Raw genomic sequence first — 22,845 nt, 5'->3', positions numbered from 1 at the left:
GGGGCAGGAGCGCGGGCGAGGGAGGCTGAGGGGGCTCGCGCCGCGCACGGGGCCGCCGCCGCCGCCGCCATAGTGGGAGCCGCGGGTGAGTGCGGGGGGCGCGACCGGGAGCGGCAGCGGGACGGGGACCGGCATCGCCCGCGGGCCGGCACACGGTACCGCCACACCCCGCGCTCGCCTCCCGCCGCCCCGTGGCCCGGCCCCATCCCCGCCGCGGGGCGCTGCCGGCTGCCGCGGGCCGGGCTGGGCGGGAGCCGCCGACCAGAGCCGCCCTGACCTTCCCCGTCTTTGAGGCGCCGGCAGCGCGGTCCCGGAGGGGCGGCGGCGGCGGGAGCCGAGCCATCGCCGGCCGTGCCTGGGACTGGCGGGCCCCGCGCGTGGGTGGGCGGACGGGGGGCGGGCGGCCCGGACCCAGCTCCGCCGGGGGGAGCGGGGGGCCTCGGCGGGCTCGGGGGGCACATCGCTCCGGCGGGGCCGGGGATAACGGGGAGCTGCGGGCTGTGCCTCGCCTCGCCTCGCCCCGCCGGCAGCCCCCGGCACTCCCCGGCCGTGTTGTCCCCGCCAGCCGCCCCGGCCCTGCCGCCGCGACCCTCAGAGGCACCGAGGCTGCTCCTCGGCCTGGGGCCCGTCGGTGCTTCGGTCTCGCTTTGGCACGGCTCGGTGTGGCAGGGAGGAGAGTAAGGAGGGTGAGCCGGGAGCTGCGAGGAGATGGTTTGTGCAGGGCGGAAGGTGTACTCGGTTTTAATGTTCTTGCTGTTTTCTGTCTTGCCAGAAGGTTGTGAGAGGACTGAAGTTACCTGACATGGTTGAATCACTTTGTCACATTGGACGTGAAAGGTTCATGCTTTCCTTGGAGTGAAACTAGCCGAGTGCATGTGCTCAGTGATCTGCTGCAGCCATGTAGTTTTTTATTTTGAGTATTTTCCAGTATGATCTGCAACAGAAAATTTTTTCTTCCCTTCTCTAGCTGTTGTCACTTTTCAGCTTTGAAAATAATCAAAACCTGCAAAGGTGTGCAATAGCAAAGAGTGTGTGTTACATTCACGTAATGTGAGATAGCTTTCTGAAGACATTTAAATCTCCAAAAGTCTGTTCTTTCAATTCAAATTGAACTTCCTGTCTGAGGCAAGCTGAAATAATAATTAGCTCATTTGAAGTCCATAATTTCCAGTGTAAATATATCTTAGAGTTGGATGTACTGTATTGCAATTGAACTAAAAAAAAAAAAAAAAAAAAAAAAAAAAAAAAGGCCCAGGTAAATGCTTGAGTAGGAATTGGTTGCAGAAACATTACTTGAAAGTGAATCCTGATTCCTCAATCAGCTGCCATCTCAAGTTAATTCTCTTTTGCCTGCTTGAGAAGTTGTGTTCAAGCAGTGATTTCTGTATTTGTGTGTAGTGACTTTAAGTTTTGTTTTAGCAGAAACAAAAAAAAAAAAGGCATTTCACAGGCCTTTACCTAGAAGTACAAAATTACTGTATACAGTGAAATGCCTGATCTCATTTAAAGTGAGGTGATATTTTGGCTCACTTTTGGATTATTTAACTATTTTCCCACTGGGCCCCTAATTATTATTTGTTTAAAAGATTGCAAGTTATTTGTTAGGTGATTTGAAATACATTTGCTGAACATCTGTGTCTGTTCAGCTATTTAGAAAAAATGCAAATGGTAACAACTTTCCTCAGTTCTCTCTGCTGGGATTTATTTTGTCCCTGTTGATGAGGAGATGAAAGTGTAGAGTATGGTAAGTTTAGGACTGCAATATATGCTGCTAGCTGGTAACATTGCAAGTATAATTCTTTTAGTTTGTTTTAAAACTCATAGATATTGTGGCAAGTTTGGCCATTAAGTGTTTTGTTACTGTGTCCATAAGGTAAAGAAAACCAAGGTGTAGCAGTTCTCCCTTGCCTCCCCTGTTTTTTTAGACTGAGAGTCCTGCATTCAGTTTGGGGAAAGGAAATGTGGCTTCAGCCTTGCAAACTTGATTTCAGTTTTTGGCTTGCATGAAGAATACTCTGGAAAAAATGGCAGTTGTGTGGCACTGTGGCTTTTGCTTAACAAGAAAACATGATGTCCTCTTCTGCAGTTCCGTGTAATATGTGTCTGTATATCTGAAAACCATCCTGAGTGACTCCCTGTGGCTCTCTTGGGTTGTCAGGTTGCAGTTGGAATGAGGAAAGCTTTCCCAGAGTCTTCCTCAGGTGCTTTGTGTACTAGTGGCCTTACATTTGCTGACATTTCTAACAAAAAAGATGTACTTCAGGTTGGCATAATTCCTTCATTAATTTGTTTCGATAAAGTTGGAGTAGAAGAATAAAAAGACTAAGAAGGGGAAAGTAAATATATGTCCCAGAAGGAAATAGTCTGGACCTTGTCATCTTCTCCTTTCTCCCATTCCATCCTTTCACTGTTCACATATCTAGACTTAATTATTTTTCGCTCTAAAAGCATATTTTGGATAATGTAATTTCTTGCACAGAGCAGTCCCTGGCAATTACTTGGTGGAGGTCTCTGAAGTCAATGGATTCTGATTGGCCTGGAGCTGTAGTTCACAGAGGGTTCTCCTCTATGGATCAGGCAACTGCTGTGGAAATAATTGTGAAAATACATTAGAGAAACACTTCTTTCCTTCAGTCTCTGAATGCACAAATCTGTTCCTCAACTGGCAGTTTTGTAGGTTTTCAAGCAGAGAAGGATTGACTGCTGAATTGGCATTTAGCAGGCAGAGGTGCAGTGTGTTGGGGATAAATGGCTGGTGAGACACAATGCCCCTCAGTAAGTTCCAGTGTTCCTGCATCCCTGTGTTACTGTGCATTGTGCCTGGCCTGGGCTTGTTCTCTCTAGAAAAGGCTTGAGCAGGGCTTGATCACAGCCTGCAGTGTCTGTCAGAGCCAGGCTTTCTCAGGGGCCTCAGGCAGGCAGGACACAAGGGGCAGGACTGGAGCAGATGGGATTCGGTAGGACACGGGACAGCTGCCCTCTCTGTGAGGGCACTCAGGCGGTGGAACAGGTTTGTCCTCCTCCTTTGAGCTGGGGGAGGCCCCTTGCAAACCTGCATTATTCTGTGACAATTTGCATAGTTTCTCTGTTGGGAGTGTATCCTTTGCTAAAGGAGGATCATTGTTATCAAGTGGTTGTTGGTGGAGTTGAATAGATGGATGACCTGTCTGAAAGAGAAGGAACTGGTCCTGTGATGCTGCTTTCATTGTGTTCCTAGAAAGTGCACACTGGAGACACTCCTATCTTTGCAAGTTTTAATGGCAAAAAAAAAAAAAAAAAAAAAAAAAAAAAAAAGGAATTGAAGGAAAACCAGTCTAAAACTGTTTGCTGCTTTATTTTACTCACCAGTCTAAAGACTGATGACTAATCTGATTTATCTAAAATACTTGCATGGTAGAGATTGCAAGAGTATCAGGAACTGAAAAAGCTGAGAGTGCTTTCATTGTCCTTATTTTCTCCTGTTAATCAGTAGTGAAGGGTGCAGCAACTGATGGTCACAACCATGTTTGCTGTGGATTCACACGTGTCACTGGACCAGCAGCACAGATTTAAGGGCGATGTTGGTGCTACTTTGTTGCACTGATTCTCAAATCTTCCAGAAAACAAGCTCGAATTCAATCTCAAGAGAGTTTAACTTTGCTGGTGTGTTGGCTTTACTAGCCCAGGAGTGTGGTTTATTTATGCTGAGATTACTTGTGGAATAAATATAGCCATAACTGGATAATAGAAGGCAATTTTCTCCACTAGCATTAAAATGTATTGGTTTGAGATTTTTCCTATTTAAATTCAGTGATTTTTTTCTTAGTGTTTTGCAGACCAGAGAGACTTTACAGACTTTCTTTGCCTGTGGTGGTTGTTCATTGATTCTTTGAATACAGCTTGCTTTTCAAATGTGGCAATCCCTGGCAGACCACCTGTTTTTCTTCAGCAATTTATACTTTACTATTTCTCATGCTAGTTTTTGTTGACTTTTTCAGAAAATGTAGTATTCCTTTAGAATCATGGGCTGACCTTGCTCCAATTCAGAATGACTTAATTTTTTTAATTGATAGCAGCAAGCTTACATGTGCCCAGGTCTGATAATGTGGTAAAGCATAAGTGCTGGCTGAAGGAACTTTTTGTTCTTTCTCCATACTGCAGAGCTGTGACAGTAGCTCACCTGCTCCAAATGTCACTGGCACTTATGTGTTCCAGAGAAGGCAATCTCTTTATTAGTCTTGTTTTTCCAAGTAAAAAAGTGACTTTTCCTCAAGCTGCCTCTCTGAGTAGCTCTGGTGGTGCCGCATGAGCAGAAAGATGGACTTTGTGCTGCAGCAAACTGACAGAGAATCATGTGTTTTGTAGCTTGTGAAGGAAGCAGTAGGAGGAGGTTTCATCAAGACTGGTGGCAGAAATTAATCTCTTAAGGTATGAGTTCCCCTTAGGAGTTATGGGCAGTGTTGGTGTGCTCGTGCTGGTCTCACACCCAGAGCTGAGGCAGGAGGGATGGAAGAGGAGTGAGTGGAGACAAGAGTCATCGAAGTTGGGACAAGCAATAGAAAATATTCTGTATTTTTGGTTTTTGTGGATAAAAAAGTCTCCCTGAGGCCATGTAAGCCTATTTTTTTACTCAAGGTCACTCATGGCCCATGTGGAGGGTCTGTTCTCTTCTAGGTCTTCTCTGTCTTTTGGGTGCAGCTTTCTCTTTGGTGCTGCTGCTCACTGGGTCCTGCAGCTTGTCCTGCCCTTGGTGCAGTCTGCCACAGGCCAAAGCATGGGATGCCCTGGTATCTTGTGGGATGAGATGTGTAGGGATGGTGGTGAGAGGTGTGTAGAGGGGTGGAATTGACTCTTGATATGTCATTGTGCAGCCTGGCAAAGGTATTGGAGAATTTTATTTTGATGTCACTGCAAAAGGCCCCTGCAGAGAAGCACTTCAGTTCAGCAGTGTCAGCATATACCTGTTGAAGAGAGTTGCTGGGAGCTGCAGCTTTTGTGCCCTGTGTTGGGTTTCTGATTCAGCACTGAGTGCTGGGTCGTATTTGGGGTGGGGATAAATTCTCTAGTACTAGCAGATCCCAAGAAATAGAGTGAATAATGTAAATTAAGTATCGCACTATGTGCTGATAGCTCAGCTTTACCACTGTGCTTTTGTGAAGAAGCTGTTAATCACATGGACTGTGATGTTCTTAAGTGGATGTGAGGAGGTAGGTTTGGTTTGAAGGGACAAAGGCAAGGAAATTAATTAGTTTAAGGAAATTATCTCCTTTTCCGTGGGGAATTAAGATGGAATATCCAGTAATGCACTTACACAATAGTAACTTGCAACAGGTGCCTTTAAAAGGACGGGTGTGCCACATCTTGGGAGCTTTCTAGTTTATTGAAACTTATTTTATCTGGCATTATATTACGTGAATATTCTTGTTTCTGTAATCATGGACGGATTTGAAGCACCAATTTGGGGATGGCTCTGAAGCACCTCTGGGTTGCCCTAGTGTTTGACAACATCAGAACCTGTGCTTTCCTCATAGGTTTGCAATAGATCTTAAAGCCTTTTATATTTATCTCATTAAAATACTGTACTGATAAGTATCAATACAGTCTTACATGAGTTGTGTCTCGCTGAAAAGGACTGGGCTTGATGACACAGATCATTCCCATCTTGTTCTTTCTTTAGGTACATCTCTAAGCTTCTTACATCTGTAATGACAGGCAGAAAACACAGGACAGCATGGAGGAAAAGGTGGCAAATCAGAAAAGGAAAATAAACCTTTCCAGGAAGAATCAGTGTTCAGCAAAACCATATATGAATGGCACAGGAAAGAAAGTAAGGTTGTAGCAAACAAAAAAAATTAGTCAAGGATCATTAATTTCAATCACTTTTTTTTTAGCTTGTTCTTGTTTCTGACAAAATCAACACTATAAATGGTAAAATTCATGCTGGTTTTTATTTTATGTATTTAATAGTATTTTACTGCTCAAAATACAAATACTTTTTTTAGGAGGAGATAGCAAGCTAACGTACTGATTTTTAAATCTAGAAACCGCAATTCTGCTTTCCATATTTAAAATAAGAATTCCTTCATTCCTTGCAGTCTCTAAGGCTTTCTCACAGTTTCAGGATTGAACAGAAGGCATCTGGTGCTTGGGTGAGGCTGTTGTGTGCCTTGAGGGACTAAATGAGGTGCAGTGCTGGCATACAGATTGATCTTGGGGTTTTGTGATGGTACAGGGAGCTGTTAAGGGTGAATGCACATCTTGTGTGTGGGGAAGTTTAATATGGCAATAGCTAACTTGCTTTAGCTTCAGAAGAGGAAGCTGGTGGTTATTTTGTTGTCCTTGATTTCAGTTCAGGGTTGGTTGTGTGACTGCTGAGCATCAATACTGTCAACTAGATTTGCCCCTAAATGTTTAGGAAAATCTGATAGTGATGTAACTTTGTGTGTTGGAAGTTGAAGCTATAATGATCCTTATAAAGTGAATCAATGTGATTTTCACCTGTGCTGATTGTTGGCTCCACTGCAGCCATCCCAAACTACACACTTCTAGGTACCCACAGGTCTGGAATGGAAACTGCAAGCATCAAACTTAAATCCTACTGCTTCTAGTTTTGAAATATGACATGAGCCCTACCTCTCAGCAGGGTGGACATCACTCAGTAGAGTTTTCAGGGAGTTGGTGCCATGGTTTTAGGGTAGTTTTTCTTCAAGATAAAATCCCCTAATACAGGCTGAAGTTATTTGATTTCTGGATCAACTCCTTGTTAGGCTGGTATGCAGCAATTATGGATGTGCAACCAATACAACCTTTTCACCTATAAAGAACTAGGTTTAAGTTGTTTGGGAGGTGCATATGAGGTTGGTTTTCCTTTTTTAAAAATCTGTTGTACTTGGGTGTTTTTTAATGTGTAATGTGTTCTCCCAGAGGAGTGACCACACTGGGTAACCTCCTCCAGGCTGAGGTATGTAATGCAAGTATCAGTGGAGTGCTCATGCTGGTCACTAACACCAGATTGTAGATCTCTTTGGAGCAGTTGAAACAATAGTGGTGTGGCAACAAGACTTTGCATTTTTAAATTTTTATGGTAATGTGCGGGCTTGGTGAGTTTGACATTGACTGTACTGCCTGGATGTCTGATTGTGAGCTAAGGATGCTTAAAGCTGTGACAGCAGCTGTTCTTGGTAGTCGAATTTACCACCCTGAAAACACAGATGCTACCTGCTGTTAGGCTATTGATCTGATAAAAGAGATTTGCTCTTCTGTGAGTCTGAGGCCAAGTTTGTATGACCTTAAAACTTCAACCTGGAGTCTGAACCCATTTCAGTTCCTATTGGTTTGAGTAAAGCTCAGACAGCCAAAGGCCTGAAATATGAAAGGAGCTTTCTTGTCCAGCTGTGCACAGAAAGCTGGGCCTGGGAGTACCCTCTGTGGAGCTCTTGGGAATGTATAGTTTGCTTGAAGTGAACTCAGGTCTTAAAATATAATGGGGTTTGAGTGCAGCATTTTTGTGTTTTGAATTTTAGCACAATTCTTCAGACTTTCAGAGAGATATCAGCATAAATAAAAATGAATTTACTTTCTTGAAAAATGCAATGTTGTGATAAAGCCATCAGCTTGGGCCTGTCTAGACTGCTGTGCATGTTTTATACTTAATCCCTCTGGAATAGAGGGACTTGTGTTCAGAAGTGTGGGATGCCTTCAGCACCTTCACTAGGAGCTACAGAGTCACCACTATGAAAAATCATGATTTGTATCTTGAAGTTATTACTGGTTCAAAGATAAACATCCAGTCTACTTCAGTCTCATTGACAGGATAGAAGAGGATGGGCAGTAAGCTTGTGTTAAACAACGAGCTAGTGAATTAATTCTTGTTATGTGCCATTGACAGGACACTCTTAGAATGGCCTGTGGATGGTGAAATACCTGAGGAGCTAAGTACATGAGTCAGTTGGTGTAAGCCACTTGCAGACAATCCATGTTAACAGGTCAGTTGTTTACAGTAATTGGGATCAAGTTGGAACAGCGAGCACTTCCCAGCTTGTTCAGATGGAGTAACTTCCAAAATATGTGAAGACAAGGTGGTAACACTTGGTTTTATTCTCGTTCTTCACTTTTGTACATGAGATGTGACCTCACACTGAAATAGCACTACAAACTGAATCTATAATTAGAAATTAAACCATTCAGTATCCAAGACTTTTATTTACAAGAGTCTGGGATACGGAGGTGAGTTTGTCCTAGTTATCCCAAAGAAAAATTCAGGCCAGTTGAGAGGTTCTATGTTTCTTGCTGCTAATACTCAAGCCAAGTGTTACACTTATCCCTGTCATCTTTCTGATGATTTTGTTCATTTGTTTTATAGTCACTGGCTCTGGTTGAGGATTCAGAATGGGAGACAAGCCTATCTGGGAGCAGATTGGATCCAGCTTTGTACAACATTACTACCAGCTTTTTGATGCAGACAGGACTCAGTTAGGAGCAATATACGTAAGTATCCACAGAAAGGGCTCCATCCCATGTCTGGGATTCCCTGTTTTGACATGTGAGAATACACAAGGATGGGATAGTGGGCTTTATGCTGACTCCATAATGCCAGTCAGTGCAATCACACTCACTTTTATTTATTGCTTCTCTTTTGTGTTTCGCTTCTGTTTTGAGCTTTGTTTGCCTTATAGGCAGTCAGACTCACAAAAGCCCTGTTTAGCTGTAGGCAGTGATTTGTTTTGAAGGGGTTTGATGATAATCCTGTGATGAAATGCTCTGTAAAAGCAAACGCTCTAGTCTTAGTTTGCCATTTATTTACAGGCATTGATTTGCTTGGATCGTTCTTGAAGTGGGATGTAATTTAAGTCCTACCTTGTGTTTAGCAGTTCTTGCAGGTATTTCTTGGACCTCATGCTATATTAATCCTCTGAACATTAAAATAGATTTACAGTTTTAAATCCAGTTTAAACATGTAGAATAACATGTTAAATTAATGTAAATTTAGTTTAAATTCCCTCAAATGTTAGGTTTTTATTCTTGCTTCTTATTTGGGGTGAAGTGGACTTGGATACCAGAATTAAAAACTGTAACTAACAAACCCAAGGAACATCAGCTTTTAGTTTTAGGGGAAGATTCTTCCAGAGCTTGCAAAGTGCTCTGTGTGTGGAGTTGATTGCTGATGGTGAGGAATGCTGCAGGGAGGCCGAGGAGTTTCAGCAAGATGTTCAAGGCTGACAAGTCTTCTAGCAGCATATCCTGTTTTTCTGGCCGGTTTTTCATCTACTGGATGAGCTGTGTGAAGTGTCAGCAAGCTTTTGAGGATTAAAATGGTTCAACACCCCCTGACACCCCTTCTTATACCTCAGCAGTATCCAGCAGCACTGATACCATTTGCTCTTGGGATTGTTGTGTACTTGCTACGTGCCAGATTGTTGGTTTACTTTGCCCAAGAAGCTGTGTACAGAGCCTAGAGAGGAAGAAAACCAAGCAGTTTGTGTTCTAACCACAGCTCTAAATATGGAGGCTCTTAGCAGTTTGTATTTTATTACCAAAATACACTCACTCCTCAAAATGGTGGTAAGTACAAACTAATTTAAATTCCTGGAGATGGGGCGTTCCACACAGTGAACTCCTGGCTTTTTTTTTATCCTTAGGATCTTTCTGCCTTCCATCATTCAATGAAGAGTCCTGTGCACATGTAATTGAGGGAACTGTTATGCAGGTCACTGATGTGTGTTGTTTTGTGGAGTTCCTGAACTGTGCAGAATGGGACCACCCTGTTTTGTGTGGCTGAAATGCACCAAGGTCACAATATGTCTAAATTTGGGGAGATTCTGTAGAAATGGGCTTATAATGATGAGCTTTTTCCCCTCAGAGACCCTGGGGAGCAAACAAATTTTATAGCATGCAGGAATGCAGCAGAGAGCTTTTAGATTTGATTTGTATTCCTGTATTACTACTTCCACCACAAGATTCAGTTTATCTTTAGTGGTGTAATCCAAGTCAATTCAGACTTTTGTCACCTATTCCAGGTAGGGATCTGACCAGTCACTTTTGAATTGCTTAAGTTAGGTGAGTTGGAGCACTACCCTAGTGGTGTAACTCATGTTGTCAGTTTTCTTCATATATTTTTCTCTTTCCACATGCTTGACTTTGGGTCCATAAAATTTTTATTTTCTTTTTATTCGTTAGATTTTCTTCTGAAAGATGATTTTTATCTGAAGGCAGGAAATCTTTTTGCTGGTAGACTTAGGATAATGAAATATAATGTACTTAATTTTCAGTTGATTGTTCCAAACTTCTTCAATTGATTTTGCTGGTTTCTTTCTATGTCCCTTTGAGGTAGTTTTCAAATAGCTGGATTCTGAGGATTTATGCTAAATAAACAAAGTCTATTATTTGGATTGCTTAAGGGTTGCCTAAGTTGATGACATTTTTCTTTTTCCCCCAGATTGATGCATCATGCCTTACGTGGGAAGGACAGCAGTTCCAGGGCAAAGCAGCCATTGTTGAAAAACTCACTGTAAGTCTGTAATCCTTACTGAATGTTTTGGGAAACAGTTATGAAGACTAGAAGATAATTGCCCCTGAGAATTTGAGTTAGACTTAAGCAGTTCAAAAAAATCTTGAACTTGTGCTTCCAGTTTAGGTCTTCAAGAAATGTTATGAATTACTGCTGCGTAGTGGGTTATTCCACTGATGGCTCTAATGGTGGAATGTTAATTGACTCCATAGTTTGCAAGGTTATTTTGTGACTGCAATTGTATTTGACATTATTGATTTATTTTTTTTAAAAGGTCTAATGCATAAGCTGCCTCTGATCTAGAGGAGTGAAAGGTGCCTTTGCTCTTTTAAGGCATGCCAAGGAAGAAGCAATAGCAAACCTGTTACTTGGATCTGTCTGTGATAAAGGCTAGACCCATTACAGCAAGGAGCAACTTATTTTCTGATATGTACACTGCAAATAAGTTCTATAGTGGAGAAGCTGACTTATCCTCAGTGCAGATTTGTCAGCAGTTCAGATATGAGCAGGTATGGTTCAGGACTTTTAAACATGTGTTTCCTCTTCAGAAAATGAGAGGACACTGAAATTCCATGTTCATTTTGTTAAACAAAAGAATTTTTATCTTCTTAGGTAAATCCATACTTCTGTTATAAAACAGGGAGTACTTGCAAGCTGTCAGGAGACCAGAAAGATTGTTTCTCCTGCAAGATATGCAGAGGACATGCTTTTTAGGTCACCAGACAGTCTGCTCTGAGTATGGTATTTCAGACATTTTTATTACACATTGAGAAGAAAAATAATTGTAACTTGACACTTGGCTCATTGCACAGCTACTGCTCCTGTGTTTTGGAACTGCTTCTTTCGCCTAAGGCATCTTTAACTATGAAGACTGAGGTTTGCCCTCAGGTCTGTGCTTTAGGTACCTGTGTTGCCTTTGAGAAGGCTGCACATCTCAGAAAGAGCAGCAATGCTTGCTTGTAGGTGAGGGGATACCCAAGCTCCAGGATTGCTTGTTTGTGCACTCAGTGTTCTTTAGACTTTTGGGCTTGCAGCCACTGAGATACCCAACCAGCCAAGCATTTGCTTGGCCACAGTGTCTGATTGCTGCCTTGGATTCAGCCCAGTGCAGGTCCAGCCCCTTTCCCACTGTGACATAGCTCATCTTTACCTTCCCTATCTCTGGTGCAAGGTAGACTTTCTGGATTTATGTGCTTGCTGCAGTCGTATTGGTGAGTGAAGACACTGCTCTGCTTTAGGGACATTTTTTCTCTCTTGTATCCATCTGCTTAAAGTCAGGAGGAAATGCCCTGAAGTTACTCTGTGCCCTTCCAGCGCCGTGGCTCGTTATGGGCTGTATCAGCTTACAGTGACTCTAATGTTGTTCAGCATTCCTCTGTCAGCACTGAGCTGCTTGGGTTCCTTTGCTGTGTCAGCTTCATGTGCTCACCTACTCTGCTTCTGGAGCTGCTCAGTCAGTTCAGCACATCCCTGAAAGGTTGACAGTGAAGTTCTTTCACATTTCTGCTGTCTTGTGTCCTTCAGTGCCTGGCTGGTGAACTGATGTAAGCACAGAGAGGTGGCAGTTTCTTTTAGATCAAGTTCTTTGCTGTGTGACAGCAATGGTATGGCACCTTTTCAATCTGCTAATATAGTGGGGCAAGGTTGTATGGGCACTGTTCTGCAGGCCTGGCACATCTGTACCTTGTGTCAGCATGGGAGTTGACACTTGTTCCTTCTGTCCTAATTGGTGCTGGACTTGTTTCACATAGAGTGCCTGTGCTGATTAGGGGCAGCCTGATTTACACTGAGCATTTGAGATAATAATTATGTAGTTCTGTGAACATACCAGACAAAGGAGGAAGCTGAGACAGGTATTCTTGCTGCCAGCAGTGCCTTTGCTACTCAACTTTATTCTTGCCTGATTTCTCTTACCTGACTTCAAAGAGATTCCATAGTTTTCATAGTGAAAAAACATTTAATTTCTAACATGAGAGAATGGTAAAAGCCTTGCTCATTTTCTGACTCCATGATTTTTAGACACTTCTATTGTACTTTTCATACTACAAAATCCTTTGCTCCAGTACAGATGGATGTCTATAAGCAGCTATCCATTTAAAGAAGCCTCTGCCCATCCTAAAAATCAGTGATCTTTACTGTCACTTACATGCCTACTCTTTCCAGAGTGATTTCTCCCAGTGCATCACATGAGTAGCTCACTAGGCTGGCCAGTTATGTGGGGTCCTTTCCTCTGAAGAGGACATTCACAGAATCTTTAAGGTTGGAAAAGATGTCCAAGATCGAATCCAACCTTTGACTGAACACCACCTTGTTAACCAACCCTTAGCACTAAGTGCCATGTCCAGTTGTTTCTTGAACGCTTCCAGGGATGCTGACTCCACTGCTTCCCTGGGCAGGCCGTTCCAATGCTAAACCTTTTCAGTCAGGAAATTCTTCCTGATGTCCAACCTGAACCTCCTCTGATGCAGCTTGAGGCCGTTTCCTCTTGTCCTGTGGAATCAGGTACTTGAGACAGCCACTGTCTTACCCAGCCTTGTCTTTGGTTCCTTGTCACTGTTCTGCAGAGCTCTTGATTCCAAAGCCTTTCCTTCCTCCCCAGACAGAATTGCATTCATTCCCCTTCATCCCTCTGTCTTTCCAAGAGAATCTTTTTGCAGGGCTTCTTTAACAAGAAGCTCTTGTGCTGAGGTGGAAGGAGGCTTTGGAATACCCTTTTGTCAAAGGAATTCCCAGCCTATGCTTGTGGAGGCTGTGTGGGCTTTTTGTACATTCAAGTTCAGGGTGGTGATGCTGGAAAACAGTCTGCTGGTCATTCAGAAAAGAAGGCTCTGGATTTGTGTTGTTACTAAATGTTTATTCCATACTACAAAGCAGCTGGATCACTTTGCACTTCCGAATTGGTTGGGATTGCACTCCCAGCCAAGAGGAAACACTACAGGCTTTATTAAAGGATGTTCTTGAATAGTGTCCCTCTAATTAGAGGGCTGCTCCCTACACTTCATTTGCTTCCTCAGGTCGTGATCCTTCCACAGTTTCTGTGTTCTCTGTTATCCAAGGATTTAGCTTCCTGGAATTATTCCTAGAGCCTTAGGCTTGTAAAGCCAAGATTGCACTTCATATCTGTTACAGCAGGACTCATGTCTCTACCTAGGCCTTCTAGGAAGTCTTTGAGGCTCCTTCCACTAGAGGGAAATGCAGAACTTGTTGAAGTATGCATTTGGATCTGTTTCAGCCTGTTTCCAAATCAGCATCCAAGTGCCACCTGATGTTTGAATGCCCTCGTGCTGCCATCCTGTGCAGTTCCTGGACTGCAATTGTAGTGCCACATGGTCACCCAGAGCTCCATCCATGCTGAACTGCCACTAAAGCACCTAGCAGTAATGCAGCTTTTGGGAGAACAGTCACAAAATTGCATTTGCGTTCAGTGCTTGGCATTGTCCATATTGGAATGTGCATGTGGTTTAAGTTGAAAGACAGGAATTACTCTCCAATGCCTGGTGTTTCTCCAGGTGTGTTCCTTGCACATGTACCTCCATTGGCTACCTGAATGTCAAGGGAATTAAAAAGGAGAAGGGTGGATATGCGGATTTCAAGTCTTGAAGATTTCATCCACCTTCCCTTTCCATTCACAGCCACTTTAACAAAGAAGCAAATTTGGAGTTGTCTGGTAAACCTCAAGTGTTGGATGATTAAATCTTTTAACACAGTTCAGAGCAGAGGTTTGTTCCTTCATCAAAAAAACTTTGAGCTTACAGAGGATCTGAAGCCCTTCAGTGCAGTTAGAGCAGGAAAAGGTACCATTCACTGTGTACAGTGACATTATTTCCTCTTTAGATGCTTGAAAAACACATCTGTTAAAATTTGCCCCGCATGAATAGGGCCCTCACTTGCAACAGTTCTCTGTGCAGTACTGTCACAATAGTCTAACACTTCATAATGTTGGATTTGCTCAATCTTTGTTTTGTAAGTTAAATAATTCAATTACTGTGCATTTCCTTATTTTTATTTCTTTTCATTGCAGAGCCTCCCTTTCCAAAAAATACAACACAGCATCACAGCACAAGACCACCAACCTACACCTGATAGCTGTATACTCAGTATGGTAGTGGGACAGCTTAAGGTAAACTCTTTCCATTACAGGTTAATGAGTGCTTATGTCTTAGATTTTTGCAGGATTGTAAATCATCTGATTTCTGAATACATTTAAATGCTCTCATGGGTGGGGAAGGATCAGGGGTAAGCTTGCATTGGAATATTGTTCCTCTGCTGTTCAAGACAGTCAAGAAATGCTCCTTCTCTCAGATACCTAGTTCTAGGTAAACCAACTGTAATTTGACAGTCATGTCCTGCCAAGCAAATTATTGTGGATTTTACTGTGCAGACAAATATCATGTGGGTTTTAGAGGCATCAGGATTTCCCTTACCCTGACACAGTAAGGTTTTGGTATCCTCTTTTACATTTAAAAACATTGTCACTGTGTTCTTGGACAATTTAAGCACATCTAGTTTACCATCCTCCTTGATGTAACGTTTGCATTGAGCTCTGATTTAGCAGACTTCATTTTGTTAACTGACTTCAGTGAGTCCATACTTTTTCTTTACTGTCGCAGGACACGAGAACACAATCCTGGTGTTAGTACAGTCCAGTACCTCTGTAATCAAAACTGATTCAGCAGTGGGAATGTTGCCTCTGACATCAAACACTTATTGTTGAAACAGCTACTCCTTGTGAAGAATCAGATTATTTTTCAGGCTTAGTATGACCATATTGCTGTGTGAGTGATACTACTGAACTGTGTAAACTTACCCAATATACCAGGGCCACATACTTGTAAATTAATGAAGCTACTTATGAATGAAGGACATTTTCTTGGAATTTGCAAAAAATACTCTATGTAAAGTCAGCTGCAGGCAGAACTTACTTGCAGTGGGTGGTATTACTTTAAAAAATGTGTAATTATGTAGCAATAGTTAAAGTTATCAGAGTTCATTTGGTCCAGCCATGCTGTGAAGTCAGGCCTCTAATGCCATCCAGTCTTTAGAGTTACCTGCACCCAGTTTGTTTTAAAATAGCTGTTTAGATTTCCTTTTCCTGCTAACTCGATGGCACCTCTAGTATCAAAGCATTCAAGCTTCCACTGACACTGTACTGTTTACTAAGCAGACATAGGACTGACTGTTTGAATCTGCTTGCTAAGCTGTTCTCTGGTTTGGGCTGGGCAGCTGAGAAGAGCAGTGCCCAATGTAATGCATTCACTGCTAAACCTGACATAGACAGCTTTGGCTCTCATTAAAGTTGCTCCTGCTTCCTAGCTGCAAGTTGGATTCCAGCTTTTTCCTTGCTCAGTCCTACCTGCACACATTCTGTGGAAAAGCAGCCACACGTGACCATGGAAAACACAGGACAGATGTGCTGATCTCAGCCTTGCTCTTGGGTGTGCACTAAATTCTGTGATGTGATCAAGAGCTTTTGACTCAATGTCTTGGGCCAGTCACATCTGCACCTGGTTTTACACAGTCATGTTTTTAAGGTTATTACGTAAATTATCAAGCAGATTGCAGCTTACAACAGCGATTGTGTTGGATCCTGTGGCAAGATGCCAAGTTCTAAAAGGTTCTGTAAAGCTATTGGGTTTTCTCAAATCATAATCCATTGATATGGAGGGATTGTAAATGCAGTCTGGGAGCTTTCTGGGAGCAAATACCATGACTTAGAGTAGGATTTTTTGATGTATTTTTTTTAACCTTCGAGTAATTTCTGCTTGCTGAAATTACTCAGTATAATTTGGGGATCATGTGTTAAAGCATCCAGGTATTTGGAGAGAACATACTGGATCAAAGTGTGCCTACTATCATGATCAAATCCAACTTGCTTATGAAATTTAGTAGGTGAAGAAATGTTTTCCACTCTTCATGTTTATGTGTCTCAAACCTTAGCTTTAAAAATCACATCTTAATCCCTGGCATCACTGCTTCTCACAGAACAAGTGTCCAGAAGGTCAAAGTCAATTTAAAACTTTTAAGGCTTCTGCCCTGTGTAATATTTGTAGAGGAGGACAAATGAGATATCAGGAACAGTTTGTGGCATGAATTAACCTGGCTGTCATATGTAGTGAATGCTTTTTTCTCGTGCCAATTCACACATGTTGACAGCTATTTTACTGCATCTCAGTGCTGCTCTGTGTACAATACAGTAACTGAGAACAACTGGGCGCAGATGGTGCATTTTAATAAGTGGCTCACATGCAGCTCGTTGAGCAGGGAACACGGTAACAGGCAAACGTGGAGCTGCATACTCACTGCTATTTAAAGTTGCCTTCTTAGTGGTGTGGCTGCTCAGCCTGCATATGTTGCTCTCAAGGAGAACTGTAAGAGAATTTTGCACAAGAAAGGGCATTTCCAAGACCACCAGTAGCATGCCAGTATGAACTATACCAGTATGAACTATAAATAAATTTTAAAACCCACCAAAACTAAAAAAAACCCAACCAACCAAACAAACAAAAAAAAACTCACACCAAAAAAACCACCACCTTTTGCTGCAGAATAATCACCTGCACTGAGGGGCCTGGGCACAACAGCTTCTTTGAGATGATACTGCAGAGTAACAGCATTTTAAGTAGGTGAATGTCACTAGCAGGTTTCTAACTCAATGGCTAAAGCAGTGCAGTAATTGCTTTCAAAGATCCTCTTTAATGGATGCTGATAGGTATTAATGTTTGGGTGGGGTTATCCTTTTTTAGAGGTATAATAAATATACATCCATTTATTCTAATCCTATTGGTTTTTATTGCTGTTCATTGTCTGAGTGCTGCTTGCTTGCTTCAGCTAGGAAGAGTAAGCATCAGTTTAAGCCTTTAGGAGTGAATTCCTTTTGGTGTGACCCTGCTTTGCCAATGTTCAGCCAGAATGTCACCCAGTATCTTCAGTGTGCTTCACCTAGTAATGTGTTTCTCCTGTCATGCTCAGGCAGATGATGACCAAGTTCTAGGCTTCCACCAAACCTTTTTGTTGAAAAATTTTCAAGGTGCCTGGGTGTGCACCAACGAAGTCTTCAGGCTAGCCCTCCACAACGTTTAACCCTCTGCCTTACCTGTCTTCCAGTCCTCGCTGTCCTGGTTGAGTAAGGAATGCTCTCTTCTCGCCCTTCTGTCCCCTGAGCTCGGCTGGGAAGCATGGCTGTGGCTTGTGTGTTCTCAGAGCCATGTGGCAGATCTGTGGCTCTCCCCAGAGTGTGATTTTTGAAGTGATTGATGCAGAATTAATTGTGAATAACTAATTGTTATGCCGTGTTTCCTAGTCTTAAAAGGAAAAGGAAATTTGCAATTAAAATCACTGGATATTTTTGTAATGCATGCTGAATACTTACAGCATTGTTTAAAGCCTGTTAAATAAGGCTTAACATCTGAAAGAACCTCCAGTCTCGAGTAATTAGCCTTTCCTTTGAGGTAAGGGTTATTGCAACCCTGCAGTTCAGTCAGTAATTGCTGGGGATGCTGGTGAAGAAACCTGACTAGGCAAGAGGAGGAAAGCTGTGTAGCTAAACCTGAAATGCAAAGTAGTGTTGCATCTCAAACTCTGACATGACTCACTGCTCTGTGAGCTGAGGACTTCCTTTTGAGCCTCCAGGTCAGAAAGGATATAGAAAAACTGAAAGGTCAAAAAGCTGCCAAGATTGTGGGTGATGAAGAGCTTGTGGAACTGGCAGAGGAGGTGGCTAAGGGCAATCTGCTTGAAATGTCAGTGAAAAGTAATTGAGTACTTACAACAACCTGAAAGCAAACTCTTCTCAGTGGTGCCAGACAGTGTAACAAGGGACAGTGGTTAGAAACCATAACTTGGAAGGTACAGATGGGACACAATGGAAGATTTTCATGGGAAGACTGAAACCCTGGGAAGTGGTGCCTGGACACCTTGTGAAACATCTGTTTTGTGAGAATTTGAAGACTCTGCTAGACAAAGCTGTGGCTGATGCAGTGTAAGATGTCCCTGCCCAGGCAGGAGGAGTGGATTAGATCTCTCAAGGTCCCTTCTTGTGGACCTTTACCATCTGTGGACCGACCCAGCCTGTTCTGTGGTTCTGTGGTGCAGAGCTGCTGTAGTCTGTGCTTATGCTGAGCAAATGGCTGCCCTGGAAATCAGACAACTCTTGCAGTCTGATTCCGGGACTTCTTTAATTTTTGTTTTAATTCAATGATGTCATGGAAGAATTTGAACTGCACAAAGGAAAGTTTTATAGGAAGACTAAAGCTCCTTGTGTTTCAAGCCTGGGCTCCCATCAGGAGTGCAAATCCTGAGTTGGATATGCTGAATTTGGTGTGAAAAATAAGGATAGAGAGTTTCAGTGGTGTTATCTGAGCTGTGATGAAGATCTAAACTAAAAAGGGATAGGATTAGTCTGTGTTTTCTGGGGCATCTTGAGTCACTGAACTGTGAGCCTTTGCTATGTGCTAATATTACACAGTCAAAATTTGGGAATGGACTATAAAGGATATACTTCACCTTGAATATAGTCTAGGATTTTTCTTGTTTATAAAGTATACTGCTCCTCTATGCTATGAAAGGAATAAAGAAGATAATAATGTATGACTTCTTTGTGGGAATTTTGCTGTCTGTACCACACTAAGTGTTTTGGGGGAGAATTCCCTTTTTGTCTTTCTTCATGTGTCCAGCCCTGAATTTCTTAAGAAAGGAGTAAACTTTCCTTAAGCCAAAGCATCAAGAGTTGCAATGCTCTTATCAGGGCCTACCTAGGCTTATCAGAAATCAAGACCTCCACTAAAGCTTGTCTGGCAATGCTATGGTTTTTTTCCAGAGGTGTATTTTAAAGCATACTCATGTCAGTAATGACAAGGTCAAATTTGGTGTGAAATGTACTTATGCAGCTTGTAGTAGATGCCTCAGAGATCTGCAACAAGGAGGGCAACTGAGAGTTGAGAACCTGCCAACTCCCAAACAATGGTGAGGCTCTCCTGGGATGGAGCGCCTGGGAGAAGCTGGAAAAGGCACAGTCCCACAGGCTTCAGTGCACAGGGCACCTCTGCAGCACAGAGATGTGAGCCTCTCTTCTGGGCATGTGTAGTAGGGATAATACTTCCTTTGAAATAATTGCCATGACTGCTGTCACATGTGCTAATGCACGAAATAGACAGCTGTTCTAACCCAGCAGAACTGCTTGTGTTCACACTGGGCTCCTTCCTAGAGAGCCTCTGCCTCATGCAAAGCAGGTGTTTACTGAGGGACAAGGTGCCCTGTTTGTCTGCTGGACAGTCACTGCTGGCACTTGTCTTGCTTTGAGGATGATTCTCTCATTCAGTCATGCATTGAACACTGACTTGCTCGTATTCCTGGCCTTACTTGTTGCCTTCTTAATTTCTGGCTGTAGTAGTTTCCTCATTCACTTTGTTCTTCATGGTTTTATAGTTAATTTTATAGTTAATTTTATAGTTAATTGTTATATTATTGTATAGTTAATTTGTCCTGCCTGTTCTCCCTATTGTCATTATGTTTTTGCAAGCTGAAGAGTTGTACTCAATTTACTTTCTTCAGTAGGAAACTGTCCTGTAGCTGCATCATTTTTCTTGTCCTTTTATGACCTTATTGTAGCATTTTATTTTTTTAACTTATAAGAAATGCATGCAGGATTTGATATGTGGGTGTTCTTTGCCTATTTATGCATTTGCTTACTTCTAGGGTTTGGTTCTTTCTTCTTCCCTTAACAACTGCTAACCCTGTGCTTGCCTTGGTAGCTTTAGAGCTCTCAGCTGGTTTAATAAATTCTACCATTATTTCAGTATCACTTTTGTGAGGGGCCAGTCTAGGGTCCACTTTGGTTTACCTCTGTGAATTAGCATACATTTACTGAAACTGCACTTCATGTACACCACTTAACTTCCTAGGTGGTTGTCACTGTGAAATCCTTGCAGTGGTTTTTGGATCTGAATACATGCTTTCCCTGCACCTGATGGCACCAGTGTTCTGGCAGACTTGCTATTCTGTGATACAACTGATGTCCTGTGCAAGCTGGTCCTCAAAGCTGACTTGTTTCACAGTCCATGAATATTACTTTTTTAAAGTAAAGTTTCTTTTTTGTTTGTCTGCTTTGCTCTTCAGACTTTTCACTTGTTCTCGGTGAACAGCAGCAGAGCATTGAAATGAACATTCAGTGCTTTGACAGCCTCTTTCATGAGCTGCTCTGGCTGCTGCTTTGAAGGTTCTTTTTTATAAATTTCTCCCTTTTCTGAAGCTGAATAGTCATGTATTGAAAAAATAAAGCTTAAAATCCTCCACAAATGCTGAATTGAACACACTACAGCCACCATCAGAAGATTGTTTTGAAGTTGGTCCTGTGTGCTATTCAGATTAAATCCTGTTGGTGATTTCCAGCTGATTGATTTGGGAATCATTTATGTTATTTTGACAATTTAATTCCTGCATGATGTCTCTGAGAAGATGGGTAAATAAACAGTAGGTGGGAGTACAAGTCTCCCTCTATTTTCTACTTCTGTAGTAATATTGTAAATACCCAGACATTGTCAGAGGCAGGGCTGGAGGCACTGCTGCAGCCATTCCCTGTGCTTAGAACACATTGTCACAGCTGTAGTGAATGCTCTTCTCCCTTCCAGCCATTGCTGGACAGTGGAAGTGGGAAGTGCTGTGTTTCTGGCCAGCTGCACCTGCTCTGGCAAGGCTTTCAAAGCCCAGATCACCTGGATCATCCAGGCACTGTGTTGGTACCAAATTCTACAGAAACTCCATTTTGCCATCAGCCCAAAATTCAGAAGCTAAAAATTGAACCACTTTCTCTTGACCTTCATTCCTGTGTAAGGGATTTGTGATTCAGCACTGAGGCAGTCATGTTCCATCAGTGTGGTAAGTGACATGTCAGCAAGCCTTCAAGCCTTCCACAAAGCCCCAGCTTCAGGTGCCTTTGCAGGATTTCTGTGTCTCTGGGTGTTTGTCTGCAAAGCCCCTCAGAACAGGCCCTGTGGTGGTATCAGTGTCTCCCGGGGTACTACACGTCTTACAGCATGTAATGTCACTGTTAATGTTAGCTTGAAGTTGTCTCATCATGAGTTTTGGAAAAAGTTTCTCAAAAAATGAGTGTTTTGAACCTTTTCCCCCCCTCTCTCTTTCTACAGGCTGATGAAGATCCTATCATGGGATTCCACCAGATATTTCTATTAAAGAACATCAATGATGCCTGGGTTTGCACCAATGACATGTTCAGGCTAGCACTGCACAACTTCGGCTGAGCTGCCCATCCCGAGGCACCCGGGCTTTTTTTTTTCTTTTACTTTTATTTTTTTTTTCTTTTACTTTCCTCTTTTTTTTTTTTCTTTTTTTTTTCTTTTTTTTTTTCTTTTTTTTCCCCCTCCCGTTTTCTTCCTCTCCTTTTAACTGGTATTACTCACACTCACGGAACATTCCAAATATCATACACAAACCTGCAGCACCGCAGAGCGTGAGCAAGCAAGACTTGTGACCTGCCCTTCTGCTGAGTTTACATTGTCACTAGATGAGTTCCTTGTGCATGATGTTTGGAAGTTAGACTTAGCTGCATTTGATAAGAGAAATTTGTGTTGTTACCAGCATGCCTCGGAAAGAATTTATAATGCAAAAGGTTGTTGTTTATGTACTGACAAGATGCTCTATAACCCAAAGAAATGAAAGAACAGCAGCCTGTACAGCCCAGTTATTGATTTGTCAAGTGTTTCAATGCTACATTACACAATAAACCAGAGATTTTCTTAAAAGTTTAAATTATTTTTATGAGTTGGCTGTGGAGTGTGTGATAGTGCTTGCTGGGGATAGACTGTGTCTGTCTGGTGGGGAAATTCTTGTGCAGAGCTGGACCTCGAACTGAATGATTCCTGACAGTTTTACCAGTGAGTGCAGGGCAGGTCTGCCCTCCTCCACACATCTTTTCCTCTCCTTCTCAGCAGCTTTCATAACAGAGCCTTCTGGCTCAGTTTCTAACGCTGACAGTTTAGTTCTCACCTGTGTTTACCAATGCAAATTACCCACGTTATACAGGAGGATGACAACAGTGATGGGAGCCTGTAGTCACTCTCGCTGCCCTCTCAAAGGCAAACACGACACCTGTGTTTTCTTCACGGGCGAGCACAGCGGGCGGATCTCGCGGCCCTGCAGGAGTTTGTGCCTGAAGCTCTGCTCAGTGCCGCTCTGTGCTGTGCGTGCAGCCTCGCCTCGTTTGGCGGGAGCCGCCGTGTGCAGGGCTGCGCCCGGGGAGGGTGTCCCCAGCCTGGCGGGGCCGGGGGCGGACTGGGGGCGGCGGGAGAGCCCTGGGCCGCGCTCCCCGCCCCGGCCCCGCCGCTCCCGCTGCCGGCTCCGCCCGG

General features: G+C 42.9%; 1 protein-coding gene across 3 annotated transcripts; it reads left to right on the top strand.

Annotated features, from left to right (window-relative positions):
* NUTF2 (nuclear transport factor 2) lies at window positions 1-22,249 on the top strand. 3 transcript variants are annotated; one of them, XM_083870323.1, is made up of 5 exons: window positions 1-85; window positions 8,342-8,466; window positions 10,415-10,486; window positions 14,508-14,606; window positions 21,628-22,249. In XM_083870323.1, exons 2-5 carry the CDS (start codon window positions 8,368-8,370, stop codon window positions 21,739-21,741), a joined length of 384 nt encoding a protein of 127 aa, XP_083726449.1. In that variant the 5' UTR covers window positions 1-85; window positions 8,342-8,367; the 3' UTR covers window positions 21,742-22,249. The 3 variants fall into 3 exon arrangements, with proteins under 3 accessions (XP_083726449.1, XP_083726451.1, XP_083726450.1); XM_083870325.1 differs by lacking the exon at window positions 1-85 and adding an exon at window positions 793-837; XM_083870324.1 differs by lacking the exon at window positions 1-85 and adding an exon at window positions 4,337-4,407.
* The last annotated feature ends 596 nt before the right edge of the window (window positions 22,250-22,845 follow it).

This window comes from Zosterops lateralis, assembly GCF_965231275.1.
Source record: "Zosterops lateralis genome assembly, chromosome: 12".
NCBI lineage: Eukaryota > Metazoa > Chordata > Aves > Passeriformes > Zosteropidae > Zosterops > Zosterops lateralis.
This window is presented reverse-complemented; position numbering and strand designations above follow the sequence as displayed.